The 16,839-nt window shown below is 40.5% G+C and overlaps 1 protein-coding gene across 6 annotated transcripts in view; it reads left to right on the top strand.

Moving 5' to 3' along the window:
• ITPR2 (inositol 1,4,5-trisphosphate receptor type 2) overlaps positions 1-16,839 on the top strand; it is a 263,254-nt gene that overhangs the window by 224,167 nt on the left and 22,248 nt on the right. For all 6 annotated transcript variants that reach the window (XM_090146695.1, XM_031597173.2, XM_090146688.1 and 3 more), the window contains 5 exons: positions 1,957-2,152; positions 4,257-4,349; positions 9,156-9,283; positions 11,094-11,259; positions 12,502-12,662. In XM_090146695.1, the coding sequence (XP_090002821.1) occupies positions 1,957-2,152; positions 4,257-4,349; positions 9,156-9,283; positions 11,094-11,259; positions 12,502-12,662 (744 nt within the window). The remainder of the gene's footprint in view (positions 1-1,956; positions 2,153-4,256; positions 4,350-9,155; positions 9,284-11,093; positions 11,260-12,501; positions 12,663-16,839) is intronic.

The following is a 16,839-nucleotide window of genomic DNA, read 5'->3' as shown; positions in this document are numbered from 1 at the left end:
GTTTCTTTTCACAAAATTATCATACAGCCCACTCCTTTCTTCTGTTCTTCCCCAGCATACTTTTATTCAGCATATGTTGTTCCTGTATCTTGTGTCAGTTGGGTCTTCAGGCTGTGGTCTGTCTGGGGCAGAAATTGGCCACTGGTATTATGCTAACTATCTCATCTCTCTGTACATGTTGCCATAAAAAAACTACTTGGGGAATAGGGATGGCATGCCTCTGGGCTAGCAGAAAGATTCATCACATTAAATGTATGCCACTTCAATTTTCTTTTGTTGTTATTACCTGGATAGAATGCCTTTTTATAATATGATACAGGTGCAGTGAAAATGAATCATACAAAATTATGCTAAACTCAGCTAACTGGTCCCTTCATGCTGAGTGGCAGTAAAAGGGGTTTCACTGTTCTTGTTTTCTAATCCTTTTGCTCTATACTGAAACGTGAAACTTTTAGGGAGACAGAATAAACTGTGGTCATTTATATTTATTCACTATCCCGCTGTTGTATTTTTCTCAGCTTCCTAAATAGGGGTGACATGGCACAGAGGTGTGTTAAGCACTCCAGAATTTAGGGATTCAAGCCTTACTCTCTCTTGCTGAAGTCACTTTCCAAGTCAATATCTTGACAGTAAAGTCAGCTTCAGGATTGAACAGACTTCAAAGTAGTCAAGATTTTGAGGCTTTAGCTGCAAGGCCCTTTTCAACTGGATGCATCTCTCCTACTAATTAATGCCCTCCTTCAAAATGCACTGCAGATCACATTACTCCTTCAGTGAGTAGGGGATTCTCTATAAACAATACTGATGTTCCATGTAGTTTAGGAAACATTTAATATCCTTACTTTCTATAGTGATGGCTGTGAACAAATGTTCATGATTCGTGGATGTTATAATTATCCACATTCCCAAGTTACTTACAGGTGTTCAGTTTGTAGGGGAAGTATTCCAGACTCTGATATTTGTTCCTCTTTGTCTTGTATGGAATGAATGGTAAGTGTCTTTCCTCTTTCTTCCTTTATTATTTATCCTTCCACAAGGCTGTGGATTTCAGGTCTTCTGAATTGTGACTAATACCTTCTCCTGTGGACCATTTTGATCAATCACAGTCTGTCACTTTATGTCTGTAATCAGTGTGATTTGAAGTGGAATACACATATATTATAGATAAAGTCCAAAGCACTATAACAAATCAATAGAATTGTAAGAGAGAAAAAAGCTGTAGATTCTTGAAAAGCACTTATCACATTTAATTGCTCTTTTTAGGCCTTTGACATTGAAAGTGATATTAACTTCATGTACACTTTTCTCTAAATACCAGAAAAGCACATAGCGCAGGGTAAATAAGAATGGAAATAAGTTTGGGCTTTTGTACAAACAGTGCAATGAATTTAAGTTTGTCCTAAAAAGAGATGGCCCAAATCCTTGTGCATGTGAGTCATTTTTAAATGATCCCATGAGCTCAAAGAAAGCTTACAGCTTACAGATATGTAATTACTTGCTTGCACAAGTAAGTTTTTCAGATGCAACCCATGCGTGTTCATCAGCTGGGACATAACAAAAAAAATAAATTTGTGGATGTAGATCTGTAGTATGGAGACACTGTCTTTGAATTTTAATCTAGCCTGGTTTTGAGTATGAATAAACAGTGAATCTTGTTGGTAACAATTACATGAGTCGGAATCAGTCTCCTATATAAAGCATACCTTTTAGCTTTTGATTTTGCTGGAATCTATCTTAAAATTTCAAGTTCTGTGCTTGATTCTCTCCTCCTGTATATGCAACCCCAGCACCCATTGAAATCAATGTGAATTGTATGTTTATGAAGTTAGGACTTCAGAACATGGGTAGACATATGTTTCAATAGTTCAAATTGTGTTCCTATGTACGATCTGCATGTGTTCTGTATGTAGCCTCATTTGTATTCATTTTTTCCTCTATACATTATTATATTTCCAGCTGTTTGATCTAGTATATAGAGAGGAGACTTTGCTAAACGTGATAAAAAGTGTTACCCGGAATGGTCGTTCCATCATCCTCACTGCAGTGCTAGCACTCATCCTGGTTTATCTCTTCTCCATCATCGGGTTCCTCTTCCTGAAGGACGACTTCATCATGGAGGTCGACAGGTTGAAAATCAGGACCCCTGTTGCAGGTATTGCTTTTCTTATTAAAATTTGCTTCCAAAGTACACCTTTCTGTCTGACTGACTTATCTTTGCTCAGAGGAAATTTTAATGATGTGTTTGTATCTTGTGGAAGCCTAACTAACTCCATATGCCTTAGGACTAAATTAAGAGTCTAGGTAAAATTTCATGTTTAGTTGTTTTTGAGGCTTTCCTGTTGAAATCTAACTAAATCTAACTAAAATCTAACACTCACACAGTTAGTATTGATCTGCTGCATTTTCTTTTCTAACTTCTGCTAACATTAAAAAGATATACATCTACATTTCATAAGTATTATAAAAGTGGATTCTGATGGTTCTCATTCCACCTCAGAAGCAGTGCTTCTTATTTTCTCCGTACTGCATGAGGCATGTAATCTTAGCATGTTCAGTAAGTGCATTCACCTGATAACTATTTAAGCTTCATGCAGCAGAAATTTATTACGAAATCTATGTTTCTGCTGATAGGAGATTTCCTGAGAGCATCTTGTAAATTCAGCATATATTTTAGAAAATACACACTTAGTGTATAATCTTGGTTTCAGTAAACTAATCAGAAGGTTTTTAGCCAGTTTTTAAGATGGCAGGATTTCAACTTCTTGGAATGAGAGATTTTACCAAAATGGACAGAGAATTGCAAGCTCTATTTGCTAGAAAAAAAGCTAGTTCTGGTATGCTGAGATTTATGTACATGCTACCAATCAGCCTACTGGGAGCAGGGGCAGAGAAGTAACTGTCTGCATAGAAATATTTGAGAATAACTTTTGGTTAAATTCCTAGAGGAATGTTTTTCCCAATGCTGAGCGCTCCAGACATGTGTGCAAGCAAGAACAACCAGTAGGAGCCAGTCCAGATTGTGTGCACTCCTTTTTTGCCAGCCTTCTCCCAACTCATACTTCAGGACTTGCTGCACACAAATTAGGCAAAGCTCATTCATGACTTGTGGGCATAGGGGAGTATGATATACTCATATATCTAATTGATACCATGTAAGAAAAGGAACTTGACAGATTTCTTTAACAGACCTTGCTTTATGTCACTGATCATCTTCAAAGGGCTAAGATGACTTATATTTGATTTACCATTCATTTGGGGTCAGAACTTATAATCTGAAGATTCATTTAGAAAAATAACTGTAGCTAGCCTAGGAGAAAGGAGGCTAGGTTACATGGAACTCTGGTCTGATCCAGTGCAGTAGTTACTGTGTGATTATGTTTGTTCAGCTGAGTTCTTAAGAAGGTTTTAGTGGTATGTGTGTGTATATTCTTTCTGGCTTAATGCATTGCCATTTCTGATCAAAAACAGATCAAGCAAATATGCTGATGGTATACTAATAGAATGTCTTGCATCCCAAGAAAAGTGCTATAAATTTTTTTCTTTATAAAGTAACACAAAGACAGAGTCAGAGTAGATGTGTTTTCTGTGTTACAGAAATTTTCTTAGATTTCTACTATGGTTGCATCATTTTGCTTTCATTTTTTCTCTGTAAACCTTTTTGTATCTCTGATTTGAAATGCAGAAAATTGTTGAAGATGCACAAGACAAAATTGGTTTGATAAAATCAAGTGGATGTACACATTTACCTACTTTGGGAATGTTAAATTAGTGTTTTACTCAAACCCATACATATTTACAAATGAGTACCAAACTGTGTTATAATCCTTGAAAACTCTTAAATATTCTACGTTCAGGATAACTGAACATCAGCTTGGTGTCCTTCTTGTCAGCTTTTGTGAATAATTTATCTAATGGTTTTAAAACTGACATTATTTTTATATCTGACAGTCGTTCCTTGCTTTGAATATATTTTGTTTTAACCAGAAGAAGCATCATTTGATGTAGATTCATTAATTTCAGGAGATGAAATAGGAATAGCTGTGATACACAGTAAATATAAAACTGTTTTTGTTCCTTGTGATTGCTTTGAGCTGTTGATGCAGAATGTTTGAGGAAGGAGGAACTGGTGGTATAATTTGTTCTGCTTTTTCTTCTCAACTTTTCAAATTGGTGACTTGCTTCTAGAAAAATATTGATTTAAGTATTTTTATCAGTGCAATATCTGTCTTTTTGTTAATATTCTGCTATTTCCTTAGGTATTGGCGAAGTCCCCACAACGACCCTCACATCAATGATGGGAGCCTGTGCAAAAGAGAATTGTTCCAAAAGCATTCCTATTGTTAACTCAGGTTAGTACAAAAGTTTCCCAAAATTGATGATCAATTGGAATTGAGGGATTTGTGTGTTATTATTACACAGACTGTGTGTGAAAAGTGATTATCATTGTAAGTCAGAAGCACTCAACTTCTGGAATGCTTGGAGCTTAGCTGGCAACTTGCCTATAATTGAAGTGCTTCCCACACCTGATTACAATTGCAACAACATGAGTTTTTTTATTAAAATAGCATGCTGAATCGTTATGCTTCAACAGACAGGTCTTTTTTTTTTTAATCTGGCTTTGCTGAGAGAAAAAGCAGCATTCTCACCTGCACAGAGTGAGCCACAATTAGATCCATTTAGGGCTGCTTGAGTTTATTTTAATGGTGTAGCATTTAACAGCAAGCTTTTGTTTCTACTTTTCCCATGTGTCTAGGCTGAGGTTGTAGTGTAGGCAGAAAACCTAAGAGCTCAGATCCAGGATCAGCTATGCCTTAATGAGTTGCTGTGGCTCAGTTAAGCATGGGTAGCAGTCCATCTATGTGTTCCCAGCCTGTGGAAGATGCAAGGAAATGAAGCTGTTACAAGCCTTGCTTGTGATAGGCAAGTTCTGTTTCTTTATGTTTGTGGCAAGTGAAAAGCTTAATTGCTATAGTTCAGCGGGTGAGTTGGTCTGGTTTTACTTTGATACCTGCATTATGAAGCTGATCTGTATACAGAAGGACCCTGTCAGCTGTAAGTATGTTCCATTAAAAAAGATCTGTACACTGTGTCCTACTGGAATCAAGCCAATTACCAGACACTGGGAGGGGAAGGAATTTGCTGTAGATCAAGCTGACAGCATTCTCTGCCCTCTTTTATTGTTTGAGGCTACAGGGTCACTCAGGACCTCTGAACATTGGTGCTAGTCTGTCTCCCCTACTCCCTTCTCCTGAGACATTTGGTCTTGCACTGCAATTGTTGCATTTGTTTTAGTGGGATATGGCCTTTGCAGCATGAGTGTGCAGTGGATGGTCTATATGGGTGAACAGCCTTTTGACTTGCCTGTGATGCACTGAGTGAAAAGGAATTGTCTTGGGCCAACATTTTGAATCATAGAATGAAACACAGAATGGCCTGAGTTGAAAAGGACCATAATGTTCATCTGGTTTCCAGCCCCCTACCCTGGGCAGTGTCACCAACCACCAGACCAGGCTGCCCAGAGCCACATCCAGCCTGGCCTTGAATGCCTCCAGGGATGGGGCATCCACAACCTCCTTGGGCAACCTGTCACCACCCTCTGAGTGAAAAGTTTTGATTGTTGCTGAGTAATAGTTGAGCGCTTGGGACCAGGCTAGGCCACTTGGTGGGGAAGAACTGCTGCCATGATGGCACAGCGATGGAGTGGGCCACATTATAAGCTATCCCAGGCTGCGTGTGGCCCATGAGTTGGACATGCCTGGTCTACAGGCTTTAACCAATTCCTGCTGCACTTGCCTGTGGTTGCCAGGGACTGAAGCTGAGGACTTGAGTGCTCCCTTCCTATCCTGTGTTCCAGTATATCCAGTATAACAATTTTACATGCTTCCTTCTCCCTGTTCTGATTTTGAACTTTTTGTTTATTTATTTATTCATGAGGATGAAGGGTGTGAGGGAGAGGGCTATAAAAGCAGTCTTTTTCTCCCCAGCAAGTTTGTAAACAAGTGCATAAATAGGCCTCATAAACAAAATGGGAAGCTGTCTGACCAGATAGAGAAAATAGTCTAAGAGATATTGCCAAGGCTGCTACATTCAAAAAGTAATCAATCAGTCAAAAGTGATGCAGCTTAGCTTTTGCCAAGCTTTAAATGATAGAAATCTCACATTTCTTATTCTTTGACTACTGTTTCTTTAAAAATTAAACAATAATGGAAGAGGGCTGTATGAAACATCTAAGTACCCTCTCACTTAATCTTGGACTACTTCTATTCATCCAGTAATACTAAAAAAACAACATTCAGGAAGAACCATTTTGCTCATTTTGGCCAATGGATAAACTCCGAAGTTACTGAGAATCTACCTTCTGTCCTCTCCTGGGACAGTTCTGCCTTCTGGCAAAAATGTGAGTGCAGAATGCAAAGGCAAGTCAGGCTGGGAGTTGGCGGGATTCATGCAAGAATTTCGCTGCTGTCTGTAGGATACATAAAGTGTTTTCAGTGACATCTCAGGTTCACAGTGGAAACGTAGATATGTTGCTTTTTAAATCATACTGCAACAGATCATTTGTTCTGATGAAGTTGTGCCTCCACATTGAGTTTCACCAGCTGAGCCTGAGCTCAGTCATTGCTTATTTTAGTGATGGAGTTAACTGAGAGCCAGTCTGCTCTGCTCAGGAATGTCCGCTCTCCATAGCCTGCTTCCTCCCCGCTGCATTGAGCTGTCAGCCTAAAAATATTTTGTCTCATTCTCCTGTGGAGTCTCCCACTCTTTACTCCAAAGGCATTCCCATATCACTTAAGTCTTTACCTGATGAAGTGCTTAATCCGCTTAATCTTTACATCCCACATATGTGGGCTTGGCCTTATGCACTTTGTGCTCTTTAGTCCACAAAGGCCAATGCTGGAAAAATGCAGACACCTTTTTTTAAAGGGAGATATCTTCACTCATTCCACTCACAGGCCTGGTACCACTCCATATAAGTTCAGTTTGATCCATGTGAGCATGCAAGTCTTCCCTGCCTCTGCTTGTGTTGCAGCTCAAGCCCTCAAGCCAGGTGGCTGTGGGCCACTAGAAGCAATTTTTTAAGTGAACCTTCCTGTCATCCCACTTCACTGCCTTGTGATTGCCATCACGGGGTGGTCTCAGTGCCCATTCTACATTACTTTTGAATTAAACCTGATCAGAAGACAGCCTATCGTAATGTTGTCCAGCCATTAATGGGTCACTCACCAGGCTGGAGCTGGTTGCAAGTAAAAGCCTTCTGAACCACATTCAGCATTCACATAGCACCATTTCAAGCTCCAGGTCTACTCCTGTTGGTAATGTGGGCATAGTCTGTGTGTATGTGTGTAGACAGGAGCTATGTTTGAGCTGTGAAAACTGCTGAGCACTAGGGCAAACCAGCTGGGGCCGGGCATGTGCCAGTAGAGTTACCCAGCTCCCACGTCTGCTGTTTCCAGCACCTGACCCTAGTCTTGTGAGCAACAAAAATCTTGTTCTCTAAGTACGTAAAGGAAATAGAAGCTGTGGCTCTTATCAAGTCTTTGGGTTTTGTTTTTTTTCTATTTCTTTTGCGAATGTCATCTTTTCAAGCACAGAGATTAGCTCCCAAAACATCCATGGAGTAACATTTGGAAAAAGGAAATTGGGACAGGATACACAAGTAGTGGAGACGAATTGATATGACTAAGGTCACAGTGTGAGTAAAAATTATCCAGATGCAGCAGCCAAAAAAAAAAATTTCATTGTTTCAATCCTTTCAATTTCAATATTCGACCAGTTTTCTGGGAGTTTTTCTTTGCTTCTGTTTTTTTAAATCTGGCATTCTTAAAGGTAGCAGTGTCTGCAGTGACTATATAGATCAACAAGAAGTCTGTCCCATGTCTGCTTTTGCTTTTCTTTTTGTTTAGAGTCCCTTCAATCAGGAATTCTTTTCTATTTAATTTGCTTGTATAGAAAAAGCAGTGGTGGCAAAAGCAGAGGATACCATCTCTGTTCTGCATGTATCTATCACATAAACCACAGTCGAGGAAGCCATGTTTTGAATCCAAATTGCTTGTCTGTAATGTGAGTGCTTTCAGTCAGTTTGGCGTATCAAAGTCTATCTCAGTGCCTCAGATGTGGTGGTTTGGGGGCTGTTAAATATGCTGTTTCAGTTAACTATCCCAGCAGGCAGTTGTTATTTATTAAATTGTATTACAGTAAGTGTGTGAGGCAAACCAAGTGAAAATTGCTGCCTTCACCGCTTAATCAAATGTATCCCTAAAGAGAAAGGGAGAGAGAGGCAGGATAAGCAGCAGTTATAGCCCTGACCCTTCAGCGCAAGCCAGCAGGACACAGGGAAAAGCTCAAGCAGGGCTCTTCAAAAGGAGGTTGCTGATGCAGCCACAGCTTGAGAGTGCGTGGTGGGAGGAATTCTGGCCAAGGCAGAGGGAGTCCCTCTGGGACTTGTGTTCCAGCCCAGCTCCCCTGCACGTTCAAATACCTCCTGCACAACAGTATCCTCTGTGGCTCAGCCAAAACCATGCGGCAACTCAGCAGCAGCGATAAGAATAGAATCCAAGTTTTCAGGCTGAGGTCAGTGAGAGTCTTTCATTTAATGTATATCAGACCTGTGCTTAGGCACGTGCGCTGGTGCGCCAGGGAAAGATCACGGACAGATTTACTGGTACAAAAGCCAGTACCTCCTGAGCAATTTGAAATGCTAACATGACTTGGCTTGTGCATAAGTAGGTAGAGGAATGATTTCACAGGAAGACAATGCTTCTGTGAATGTGCTTCTAATTCTGTGTTTATGTTGCTTCTCTTTTGCACGTCAGCTGCGCACTTTGGAGGCCCGCTGAAAAAGCAGTCATACTGAAACCAGTGGGAGTATTTGTAAGGGAAGGGATACTCCCATGACTAGAGATGACGACTGTGGTCATAAACGGTTACTGCTTGTGATTTTCACTGTCTCTCTTCAGGGTAAATGTGGCTGCTGTGCCTAAGAATGTCACCAGCAGTGACGTGCAAATGGATGGGGATGATCATTGAAATTCTAGCTAGAGGATACAGAAGGCAGATGTATTGCAGTTACTTTCTCTCATTGAGAGTTGTGGCTTTGTTTGATGAGTGATCGTTTGATATTCTGATTCCTGAAGGTGCTCTTCTCCTGTTTATAGGTGAGGAAGAGGAGGATGGAATTGAAAGGACCTGTGACACCCTGCTCATGTGCATTGTGACAGTATTAAACCAAGGCCTGCGAAATGGTGGTGGCGTGGGAGACGTGCTCAGAAAGCCTTCCAAAGATGTAAGTGTTTTGGCTGAAGAAATGCATTACTCCCTGTGCATCTCATGAATGCCAAAGTCAATTTTGGAGGTTATAGACAGTATTTTTATCTGGCCTTCTCTAATGTCACACGTGTTGATTTATCCATGTAATTTTTACATCTCAGATGGAATACTTAATGGGAAGAGCTAAGCTTTTTGTGATGATGTTACTTGAAGAAAGGAACTCTAGGCAGTAGTTTATCCCTTCTGGAAAACTGGAACATATTGTAACCTTCAAAGCACTGCTAAGAAGTGTTGCTAGGTTGGATCAATTTACTATTACATAAGTAATTACAAATGCAAACTTTTGAAAAGGATTGACTGATAAGTTTACGTCAAGACTCCATTCTAGTACATAAGGTGTATTTTTAACTGAAATTCAGCCTGGCATCTGCACTGGAATAGGACCTGTTGCTTATCTGTACTGAGCTAGCATCAAAGTCAGAACAGAATTTGATATATCAGGGTGCAAGTCCTTTTCCAGAAGTTTTCTCCAAAATGCGGTTTTTTGAAAACTACTCATAGTATTTGGATCTTATGCATTTTGATTTACATTCAAGAAGAACAGCACAAATAAAGGCAGTGTAGCAGATCTTTGCCCAGTGGACCACATCTTAACAGAAGGATGAAGCTCACAAGTAGTCCCTCAGCAGGATGTGCAAGAGTCCAGAGAAAAATAACTCAGATCTACTACAACTTTTTGTCAGTAGTAGGAATCCAGATCCTTACTCATAGGCTAGGAGATTCTACAGGCACCACACTCCATCCACATGAAGTCTGTAGACACTTACAAACTTGGAAAATGACGCTTGCCACCTGGCAGTAATGTGATGGTAACTAACTGCATTAAAGCATGCCATAAAAAGTACAAAGTTCTCCAAACAAATGCATGGGAAACTGAGAAAATCGGTGCCTTCCAAGACAGTATCATGATGAACATGATCTGGATTTTATGTTTCTCCTTCTTGCACTGAGTATTGTCTCCTGTTTGCCACAGAACAACTTTGCTATTTTATTGGAAGTGTTAATGAGAGTCCAGACTCTGGATGTCCAGACATCCGGACTTTGCAAGAAGGAAAATAGTGAAGGCATGAAAATACAAAACTGTAATGAAATGGGGAGATATGAGCACTTCAGAGCAATGTGTGTGCATGTGCATGTTCTATTCCAGAAAGACACAAGCTTGGTCTGCCCACTCTGAGCCAGCTTATAACCAGGTGACTGGTTTAGTATAGTGATAAAGCCATTAATGCACCATGTTTGGACAGAGCATGGTAGGCTGCTTCAGGCCTGGCATCACATAAGAATGCTCCTCTTGCTTCCAGTTGTTTAGTGTGCAAAGTTGGCAACAGTCTGGTGAATTCCACAAAGACATTCCACAAGCATGTTTCCTTAAGCATATTCCTGTATGCCACAACATAGCATTAAGGGTTATTGTAGGTCTCAGATGGTACTAGAAAACGCTTATCCCAGTTAATGTGCTGGTCAGGTAGTTACCTTCAGTAGAGCACTACACTAAGGCACTGCACCTGGAATACTAGCCAGTCTGTCTCTCCTTGATTTGGGAAACTGCATAAACGACAGCAGGAGTCCCAAAGAGACAGGAGTACATGCAGCCAAATCTTCTTTGCTTACTCATATAGCCAGTCCCTCTCTGTGCAAGTAAGACTAGCAGAATTTGGCATATGAAGAAAAATGCATAGCTTTGCTTGAGTTAATTTGAAAGTGTTGTTTAATATTTTAGACGTTTGCTATTTTTGTATCTTACTGCAACCTTATTATTGTTGCAGGAGCCCTTATTTGCTGCTCGAGTTGTTTATGATCTTCTGTTTTATTTCATTGTCATAATTATTGTTCTAAACCTAATCTTTGGAGTCATCATTGATACATTTGCTGATCTCAGGAGTGAAAAGCAGAAAAAGGAGGAAATACTGAAAACGACATGTTTCATCTGTGGTAAGTTTCTAAGTTATTGAGACATTTTGAGGGTAAAGGAGTAAAATGAAGTATTTATCAATAAGTAGTGAAATAAGAGGGGTTATCTTCTGTGAGGGAAGTCTGTACAAATGTCAGAATTTGGCTCCAAATTTCTTTGCTGTCAGCAGGAAACAGATTTCATTTAGGAGTCAAAGGACAGTTTTGCCAAGAGGTGGCTTCACAGTCTCTACTTCGGGTCTGAGGGAGAAGTACTGTGTTTCACTCTCGCATCATCACTATTGATGAGATGGTGCAGCTGCTGACTTTATTTCACACGTAGCGTGATGCAGATGAAAGTACAGCTTGCTATTTCACAGCACAGTGGATTCCAGAGGGGTAACAACAGGAAAATCTGCCTATTTCAGAAGATGACTTAAAACAGGGAACCAAAAAATTAAATGAAAATCATCCTCACAAAGACCATGCACTTATTTTCAAGTGCAGCCACAAGGAGGGCAGACCTTCACTCCCCCAGGGGATGTTAGAATTACCTTCTTTTTGATAGCCTGGGTGTTGTTTCCATGATTGTACTGACAGGGATGAACACTGTGCAGTTTTAGTGTCAGTGGGAGCCCCTACAAGAGATCCAAGGAGGAAAGCTGTAACGTGGAGAAAAACGTTGGTGAATCCTCTCCTTTCTCACTTTGTCATTCTTCTTCGGAGATTTGAGCAGATACAACAAAGAATAGAATGAAATTCTTACAACTGCATCTCTGTAGAGACTGTATTTCTGCAGAGCTGCAGACTCACCTTCACTGCTAGGTTTAAGTGCTCAGCAATCCCACCGCAGCTTAAGTGGGACTACTCACATGCTTGGTGCTAAGCACGTGCATAAATCTTTGCAAGATCAGGACTGAGACTGCATGCTGTGTGCTAACCAGTATACATTTAGAAAGGATCAGAGTCAACACTTGTAAGGCACTTTATAGCCTTCAGCACAGAAGGCACTGTAAAACTGCAACTTATTTATTATACTGTTATTGTTAGTAAGGGGAAATATCACAAAAGAGAATAAGCGTTGCGCTGAAAGAATTCTGTCAGGAATGCCTTCTGGCCTGGTATTTCGTGCCTGGCAGTTACTGTATGTGGTTATAGCTTTTAAATTAAGATCCTTCAAATTTATGATTCCTTTAAATTAATTTGTGTTCCTTTCTCTAACATATTTAACCAGTATTTTTATATTTATTTATTTATTTTGTATTATGTTCTTGTCTTTTGCAGGACTGGAGAGAGACAAATTTGATAACAAGACAGTTTCATTTGAGGAGCATATAAAGTCAGAACACAACATGTGGCATTATTTGTACTTTATAGTTCTTGTCAAAGTGAAAGATCCAACAGAATACACTGGTCCAGAGAGCTATGTGGCACAAATGATTGTGGTAAGTCAATTTGAGCGCATGCTTTATGCAATGGCTAGATGTTCTTTGCAGCATGAGCAGAGCATGTCTGTCTTTTTCCCTCTGCCTGAACAATGGGAGGCATCGATCTGTGTTTTTAAAGATCTTTTCACGTGTCTTAGACAGTCTGCAACAAAGCCCGGTCTTAAACATAATGAAAAAGATGAAAGCAGAGGCCACAGTCTCTAGTTTGGCTTTCGTGCTCTCATGCTCTGTGGTTTCCGCTCCCTCATTAGCCAAACCAGAGGCAGAGGAGCATGCATCATAACATCTGCTACTGCTTTGTCCAGGATCTCTGGGCTGCTGTCCAGAAAAATAATGTCTCCTGCTGAACAGCAGAGCACAGGGTCAGTGTTGAGGGCTAGCATTTTCTCCTACGGCTGCTTCTGAACAAGCTATTGAAAAGACCAAGATGAGCTTCTGTGGGGATTTTAAGAGCTGCAGAAACTGCATCGTGATGCAGAGAGTATGACTTGGATTCAGAGAGAGAAATTTGATGACACGGGAGCACATAGATGTTCAATTACATTTCATTTTCAACTTGCTGCCAAAGAGGGTGCATTCCCATTAGAGAGAGGGCTGGTACCAGTTTGGGCTTCATTTTTGAGTAACTTCCACAACATCCCCATGAACAGCAGTATTCAGGTGGCCTTCTTACTTGTTGTGATATCCTGGTGCACCATTTTGTTCCTGTAGATTTCCCAGCAGTTGCTGCATTGCCAAGAGCTCTTGCCAGGGTCTGTGGTTGCAGAGCTGGCATATGTCTGAATCTCAGAGGGGAGTGTAAACAAGTACACATCAGGCTACTGTTTATGCATTTCTGCAGCCACATTTTTTATTGAGAGTATCTACTCTGTTATCCTTCATTGAGCCTTTGATTATACATACTGCCCAACCTCACAAGTCAAATTCTGAGCGCTCATACAGTCCTCAGCCCAGCCAAGAGGAGGAGAGATGAATATCCTTTAATTTTGGCTGTCTGAAAATCAGGCACCTGGCTTAAATTGTTGCCAGCTCCCTGCCCTGTCAGTGAAGCAAGCTGGATCGTTTACCCTGCCTTAAGATAGGTGTCTAGGATGCTGGTGGGAACACACCATGGCAACACCTTTCTCACTCCATAGAGGGTCTAAATGAGCAGTTTAGACAGGGTGCTGAACTGGGTGTTGGCTGAAGCTAGAGGAGAGGACTCACACTGCACACTTCTGTAAGTGCTGTTACTGCTACATGGAAGGCAGTGTGGAGGGTCACAGGAATTGAGCGTTCAGGTACAGAGGAATGGCCTATATCCATGGAACTTGGAACTGCCTATCCTGTAGACCAGCTCAGTAAATTTATGCTGTTAGACAGTAATGGATCTCCTGCTGTGTAATGGGCAAAATAGAACAGCTAAGACAAAAGCTTGCACCTTATGTTCCATTACAGGAAATTATTCGTAGTGTCAAGTTGTCCTCTAATACCTGAAACATTTCTAGCTTATCTCAGAAATGCTCTTTAATTCACAAAACATTTCCAGACTCTAGGGCCTGTTTCCTTTGTCTGGTCCTTCCTTACTCTCCCCTTCTTCCCTCTCCCTGAGATGTTTATATGGTTTTAAACTTTGAGAGTGTGTATGTTAAGTATTAATGTTTAATTCCAAGGGATGCATTAATATTCATAGTAAGTGTATTCATCCCGTGGCAGCCGAGGTTTGAATTTTCTGATGCAATTCACTAATGTATTTTACGTTTGCATTAATAGTCAGAACTCCTGTTTGAATATCTAAAATATTAACAGAAAAGCACCAAAATGTGTGTGGCCTCAAGCACTGAACCGATTTCGCAAAGCTCCTCTGGGGCAGAATGCTGATAGTTTGAGTGGTTAATAGTGATCAAGAGGTTGGAATTATTAAACCCTCTGAGCAAGGGCTTGGTGTTTTTTTTTTTTCCCATGTGTATGTATGAAAACAGTCGTTCTACATGGTGAGAGAGTTGCGTTTGGGCCTAGAAGTGAAACATATTGCTTACAAGGAATGGAAGGAGGGAATGTAGGAATGGAAAGAAAGAGAAACAATATTTGAACAAATTATGTGTTGTGGGATTTGTATCTTTGTGTAGTTAAAATTCTCCTGTCCAAAATCTAGGGAAGGTGTGCTGCAGAAATGCTGGTCGTGTGAAGCAGAAGCAATTGGAACTGTTTAAGTGAATAAAAAGGGGCTCTTTCTCTTGGAGCCAGAGATTACTTGATACCACATGGTAGAAGGGCTATTAAGAAATGAAAGAAAATAATCTGACGAGAAGAATGGAGTGTTCTGGAAGTATGATATTCAGCTGGAAGAAATTGAGAGACAAAACTTTGCTTATGACCAAAAGAGTAAAAAGCCATTGGTACTGATGGAGGTTATGTGTTTTGCGTGTTTCAAACCCTGCATGATAACAATGGAAAATACTGCACATATGTGGAATGTATTACCTCCCATGCAAAAATTAAACGTGAGATAATTTTTTTTACCTAAAGACAGGGAGAAAAACTGATTAAGACTTTTTGGTTGACTGGAAGCCGTGCAACCACTCTTGCAATTCTGGAACAGGTAACAAAGTCCCTGATAAGGCGCTTAGATTCTGGTTAGAATCTGGCACAAGAGAGGCAGACTTCAAATGAACCTTTCACAAGGGGACTGAGGTTTGCCAGTGAAACAGATTCATTACCAAATGAGGCTGATGAGGCTGATGTGACACTGTAATTCAAATGGGAATCCAAAATATATAGAGCAGAGGCTCAAGGCAGAAGGGGATGCAGCGTTGAAAGTCACGAGTGAGAAAAGAGCATGCAGTTTCCTTTTTTAGATGAACCTGAAGAAGATAATGCCTAGTGTATCAGAAAAGATGCAAGAAATGCAGTGGATTACAGTATATAGTAAAGAAAAACACAAAATAGGCAAAGGGGAGGATGGCAGCATTCTTGTTCGAAAGGCTGTTTCGCTGAGCAGTAGATAGACACTGTGGCAGAAGATGGATTGGCCATCAAGCTGAAAATGAGGAGAAGTTATTATTTTTAACATGGATGCTGCTGCTTGAGCCAAAAGGTTGGTGGAGACAGTGTGGCTGGTAGATGTCTGAATTTAACACAGAGCGTGCCAGCAGGATCCAGTTAATACATTGGAGATGTTTAAGGCTAGTTTCAAGAGCAGGGCATTCTCAGGACTTTTTTGAAGGGGACAAAGAGGAATGATAGTCAGTGTTTTGGGTGATACAGAATATGGAAGAACTCTATGAATAATACTCTTGGAAAAGCTTTCCTAGCTTTACTAGTTTTTATTACAATTAGGTAGACCTCCATGTCTGTTTCTGTCGCTTTAATGAGTCAAACCCAAATTCTGTGTTTTCACAACCAGAATACTTAAGAAAGAATTTTTAGTCAAATCTGACTTCCAGGGCTCAGACCTAACCTTAAATAAATGTAAGTCAAATTTTGGAGTATTCTTCAGTAGCTTCTTTAAATAGAAAGTGGAGTTTAGCTTCACATATCATCCTCACTACCCCTGCAGCTGTAGTTAACCAGTTATTAACTGTACTTCTGTACTACTGTACTGCAAAAAAAACCAACATTGACATGGTTTACAGTATATCTGAGTACCAGGGTAAATATCTACGTTTTCTGGTAGTCTCTTTTCTCCACTGCCCATCAGGACCCCAAAATATGACTGACTGTGATACAGCTCTGTCTTGGTCATGATTCGTATGTCCATCAGAAAGAGAAACATCTTGTTTTAAGGTATGGTGATAATATAACTGGAGGAAACTGGAATGTTCTGATTTTCTTGTTCTCATCATAGAATCACAGCAGGTCTTGGGTTGGAAGGGACCCTAAAGACCATCCAGTTCCTACCTCCTGCTATGGGCAGGGCTGCCACTCACAAGATCAGGCTGCCCAGGGTCCCATCCAACCTGGCCTTTATTTCCTGCAGGGATGGAGCACCCACAGCTTCGCTGGGCAATTTGTTCAATGCCTCACTGCCTCCTCCCCACAGCTAATCTACATCTACCCTCTTTTAGTTTAAAACCATTCCCTGTAGTTCTATCAGTATAAGACCGTGTCTAGGCTGCTTACAAGCTCCTTTTAAGTACTGGAAGGCCACAATGAGGTCTCCCCATAGCCTTCTATTCTCCTAGCTAAATAAGTC

The sequence above is a fragment of the Phasianus colchicus genome, chromosome 1 (assembly GCF_987193195.1).
Source record: "Phasianus colchicus chromosome 1, bPhaCol1.hap1.1, whole genome shotgun sequence".
NCBI lineage: Eukaryota > Metazoa > Chordata > Aves > Galliformes > Phasianidae > Phasianus > Phasianus colchicus.
Note: the sequence above shows the minus strand (reverse complement) of the source record. Positions and strands in the feature narration are given on the sequence as shown.